Source organism: Sinocyclocheilus rhinocerous, unplaced genomic scaffold (assembly GCF_001515625.1).
Source record: "Sinocyclocheilus rhinocerous isolate Xijiao unplaced genomic scaffold, SAMN03320098_v1.1 scaffold507, whole genome shotgun sequence".
Lineage (NCBI taxonomy): Eukaryota > Metazoa > Chordata > Actinopteri > Cypriniformes > Cyprinidae > Sinocyclocheilus > Sinocyclocheilus rhinocerous.
Genome location: NW_015649561.1, coordinates 996,721 through 1,002,103, shown reverse-complemented (window position 1 = coordinate 1,002,103; position 5,383 = coordinate 996,721). Strand labels below are relative to the sequence as shown.

Below are 5,383 nucleotides of genomic sequence, written 5' to 3'. Positions count from 1 at the left end.
CGAGAGCTAAAGAGAGCAGACTGCTCCGTGCGCTTTCGAATCGCTCTCGCGGATGATAGATCTGCGCCGCTCCTCTTCTAGTCGAACACACCGGATTCTCTTAATGAGTAATGGGTGTTTTTTGGGCGTAATGTGCAATAAACCAATCAGAGTCTCATCTCCCATCCCCTTTAAAAGCCAGTTGCGCTCGCCCCATGGCGGGTTCGCTATTTACATGGCGGAATGTAATTTTTCATATTTCAAAATGTTTGTGTGCTACTGCGCGTCCCTGTGTGTGTAATAAGCAAAGTGTACGCGTGTTGTGCACCCGCCTATAGGCGCATATTACTAATGCTCTCTTTAAATAACAAAGAAAAAATATTGCGCCAGACTTTAGACCAGGTTTGAGTTGGTCTATGGCGCAGTCTATTTTCAGTTCCTCAAAATAGCAACGTGCCAACAATGCGCTTGAACACACCTCTTTTTTAGACCAGCACGCACATGGGCGCACAAATGGGCGCAAATGCATTTGCTATTTAAACAACGCGGCGCAGGATGAGAAAATGAGAACTGCGTCAGGCTGAAACTAGCAAAAACACTTGCGCCGCATTGCGCCGGGTGTATGATAGGGCCCAAAGAGTTTAAGCTGTTTCTGGCTGTATGTAGCTCAAAGATTTGGCCATTTTTTGAATCCGAAGGCAAATGAGATTTCAGAGCTTCAGCAGAGAGAAAGATTATCAGTAATCAACAACTTAAATTAAATTAAACTCAGTTCTATTGCTCTGCAAGCACACGATCAGCTTTCTTTATATTATGCTGCATTGAGTTACTGAATACACTCTGCTTTTAAGAAGACCCACACACTCCAAAAAGATGATGTGGATAGTGAAATCACTGGTCTTTCACAAAGTCTGGGCCCTGAGGTCTGTTTATCTGTGCATATTTAACAGGTGTGCAGTGCTGTGCAGAACCAGGACTTCACAGTGATTGAGGACTACTGTTTAGGCCTGAAGGCGCTGCTGTATCTGAAAAGCATAGAGGAGCTGCACGATTGGGACGGCCAGTCTCCTCCCACCATACGCCATCAGAAGGGCAAACCCATCCCCCGCGTGGAGGAGCTCGTCGGAAAGGTGAGCATCTCTATGGCTAGTCGCCTCAGGCTCGTTTTAAAAAACAAAACTCTCTGTGGTGTTTTTTCTGGTTAACCTTTAGTGATTTGTGTTGCAATTAAAGAGGCAAAATCCGCCTGGTGTGGAGATAATGCTTTATTGAGTCATGAAGGATGTTTAAGGTTGTGGGTGTTAGTAACATAGCCGCAAGGTTGATGCTGAAAGGCGTGAGAGTAATTTACTTTCCTCTGCTTGGCATGAAAGAAGCCCCAGGCTTCAGTGACCCCATGACCATTTGACCAATGGTGGCTCTCAGCTACGCTGTGCTGTAAAATGTGGTGTGAAACCCATCTAGTTTTGCACAAATCTAACAAATTATTCTGTGATCGATATCAACGAAGTGTTTTTTCTTCTTCTTCTTTTTTTTCCATTTTGGGTTTTAGTTGTGAATTACATTACACGCAGAAAGCACAAAATGTGAGGGTGCTGAAATGTTAGATAATCAAAGCTGGCGTGTTTTTCGACAGGAATTACCATATATTTATTTTTAATATCACTAAATTATTCGAATTGTGATTATGTTTGTCTCTCTCTTGGTCGCAGCCAAACTCAACCCTCCATTGAAATTTCACAGCTGCACAAAGAGATATTTTCCCCATCACTACACCGTATTCACGCAGCATAAAAGAAAGCACACAAACATATGCAAATGTTTCTCTCTCCATAAACAGCTTTGTGCTTCTGTTAAAAGTGATGGAGGGGGAAAATAAGTGCTATTCCTCGACTACGACATGATTTTGAAAAACATGAGGGGCGAAATCTCTCTCTCTCTTTCGTGCCAACAGGGTGTCTGTAGAGCCCTGTCCAGAAACAAGCACACAGTTTTGCAAAACTAGGAGTGGGAGGAGGGTGTTTAGACACTTCCATTTGCTTTTATTACAAAACATTGGAAGATCATATTTTTGTCAATATATGCAAATACACTGCAACAGACATTTTCTAAATCATTTTTTCTCTTGTCTAGTAAAAGTTTCTAAACGTCTTTGAAGATGAGAATGATAAACTTTGTAATTTCACAAGATAGACTGTAAGGGGTCCTTTTATGCTTTTCACTTTTTGTAACTTTAGCATAAAATGATCTGCAAGGTTACAAAGCTCAAAGTAGATATTACTACAACGTGCTTCTTCTGGATATTGTGAAGTCACAATGTTGTTCATTTAAATAATTCTGGCCCATGGAATACACAAAAAAAGGGGCAGAGGCCTGCTTGAGCTGTGCTAGAGAAGATGAAGAAGAGCTGCTTTAGTAGCATGTTGCTGCTATGTCACCAAGAGACGCTGTTTCTTCTACCCCAGTTCCAAAACCCCTTCATTTGTGCTTGCAAAGGTTCAGCACGATCCTCTTGTTCATAAACATTCTCAGGGTCTGAATCTGTGCTTGAATTGGTATATGGCAAAATATTTACAGCTAGGCCTGTCGCGATAATTAAATAACCGTCTAATCGCGATTATTTGATCTAATTTGATTATTGTGCTTTTTATATGGTTAGATGTGCATAAGCGCTGCATGTTGCTTCAAGTGCACCATTCTGCACCCTGGATGTGCATAAGAGCTTTGTGCCGCTCTGTTTGAAGCATTTCACATTATCAAAGTTTTGCACACCGAAAGATTATTAGAAGCTTTTATTTTTCTCATGATGTCTATCTTATTTTCATGAATGTATTTTGTAAGAATGCAAATAGTTAACAGAATAACGTTTAAATTGAATAATGTGCACCAAAGATTTTTTTGCTGCTAAATTATACAGGCAGCTAGTTTAATTTCATAGCTTATATATTTTTATTCAAATGTAGTTTTTCTCTGTAATGAGGAAGTGAGTATTTAGTGGATTATGTTTAACAAAGGATTTAAAAAATACTCTATGTAATATTTTTGGAATACTCTATGTAATCTTACACTGCAAAATAATAACTCAAAAAAGATTAAAAGATAACATCATAATTATTTACTGAACCCTTAAATTAATCACAATTGTATAATGAAAGCCATAAAAAACAGACAATTAATCGTGATAATCGGCATAATCGCCAAAGCCCTAAAACAGACAATTAATCGCTATTACCGTGACTATTTTTAGACAATTAATCGTCAGCCAAATTTCATAATCGTGACAGCCCTATTTACAGCTGAGCAGATGAAACTCACAGTTATGGTGAGGGGCGTAACATTTCCGGAACATGCTCAAAGTGATTCGCAAATCACAACACAGTGGTCCAGCTAACCAATCAGAGCACATTTCTTGTTTGGAAAGGAGGGGTTTAATTGAAACAGGAAGTAAACAGGCCATTTGAGACATGCTGGGAAAAGAGGTGCTACAATAATGTAAATTTGTGACCCGTGCTGGCAAAATGAGTCGGAATGCGCACAGTCTAATTTTGAGTTACAGACAAAAGAAGTGTAAAAATGTCAGCTTTGGTCGAATAACTTCTAGCGATCCCTATGTTCCAAATAGTAAATAAACATCTAAAATGATCTTTATTTGTACAGTTTCTGAGAGGAGTACCTTTTTCTCTGCTCACTTCTGGATGACTACTGCTGCTTCTCACCACAAGTAACTAGATCTATTGTTGCAAAGCGCAGCATTCCAGCTTTGTGAATATTCATATAGAATTCTCGATGACATGAGTCCAAACCAGTGAAATATGATTTTCGCTGACTGACATTTGCAAAGCGCATGCAGAAGACGCGCCTCTCCGGGAGCGCACAATTTCCCTATAAAGTACATTATTGAAAAATATGTCTTGACGGGATTCACACAAACATAATCTGTTATGTCTTACATGAACGTTTAGTTAATGATTGGGAAAAAAATCTGATGAGTAACATTATATTAGATCCATGCATTACAGTAGGTCTTAGATCTGTCTCAATGTTAATCAAACATTAAAAGAAAATATGGAATCACTCGCTGCTCTTGATTAAACTACTGTTTATTTGCATCTTTGTTCTTATTTTTAATAACAAAAATAAAATAGAAATTGCTATATTGTGATTAATAATATAGTAATTATTATTAAGAAAAGAAGATTATTAAGAAGATTATTAAGAAGACCTATTCTAGTACACCCCGTAAAACAAATAAAGACTTCGTAAAAGGCATAATAGGACCCCTTTAAATAAATATTGATTATACAGTTATACATTATATAGTTTATGCTTATCATATTATAATATATTCTTTAAATGTAATGCATATTATATCTAAACAAGTCTTAAAAATACATTTTGAATGTAAGTGTTATTGTTTTTCAGAATTATTGGAAAGAAACTGGTTTTAAACAAATTATATAGTAATATGAGAATGTTTACATTACTTATGCTAAGTATTATATGAATTTTTATTTTATTTTAATTTATAATTAAATTTTAGGCATTATTTCATTTGGTTTATGCTCATATTATATTATATTATATTATATTATATTATATTATATTATATTATACTGAAAATTGAAATAGTCTACTTATTTCAGATTAATCAGTTGGGGTGAGTTTGTGTGTGTCTGTGTGTGTTTTGTGATATACAGTCATCATTATTGTAAGGTCCGTCTGTGCTTTTCATGGTCCAAATCATGCTGGTCACACAAGTCCAAGTTTCCAAGAAGGAGCTTTAGAGAGTTCCTGCGTGTTGAATTTCAAGGAACTCTGTAGTCCTTAAGCAGCTCACAAAAAAAACAAAAAAAACATGCAAAGCAGGTCCCAGCACGCGCGCACACACACATGCACTCGCACTGTTATCTGAATGTTTGCTGCTGTTCAGAAATGGAGTGAGGACACTGGCAAAAGGTTTCCATTATCTTTGCACCCTGATGAGAGGAGACACAAAAAGAGATGTGTGGTCTTGGCTAATACAGTATTTCTTTCTCTGGCAAACAAGAGCAAATTCACTGCCTGGAGCCAATTAAAGTGCAGAGATCAATGCCCACCATGATACCAGCACTGAGCTCCTTACATTAACATGAGCTTGGGGGATTAATGTTTTGTTATTTTATTCTGTATTATTTCGCACCATTACATAAGAGGATCCTGTAAATTGAAAATATGCTACTGGAAAAAATAAGCCAAACTTTAACTAATGAACTTTCACTGATTATAAGCTACTGTATTTGGTGTTTAAAAAATAGTTGTGAATTTTATAAGAGCTTTTTACCCGTTATGTTGTTGTAACATAAGAAATAATATTCAGAAAAATCTGTTTTTGAAATAGAACGTTTTAACTGATAGTTCAGGCAAA

The 5,383-nt window shown here is 37.0% G+C and overlaps 1 protein-coding gene across 1 annotated transcript in view; it reads left to right on the top strand.

The window, feature by feature from the left end:
• Positions 1–5,383, top strand: part of LOC107710600 (dihydropyrimidine dehydrogenase [NADP(+)]) — a 135,298-nt gene that overhangs the window by 115,744 nt on the left and 14,171 nt on the right. Inside the window, exon 19 of the mRNA XM_016515412.1 lies at positions 930–1,109. Within this exon, the coding sequence (XP_016370898.1) occupies positions 930–1,109 (180 nt within the window). The remainder of the gene's footprint in view (positions 1–929; positions 1,110–5,383) is intronic.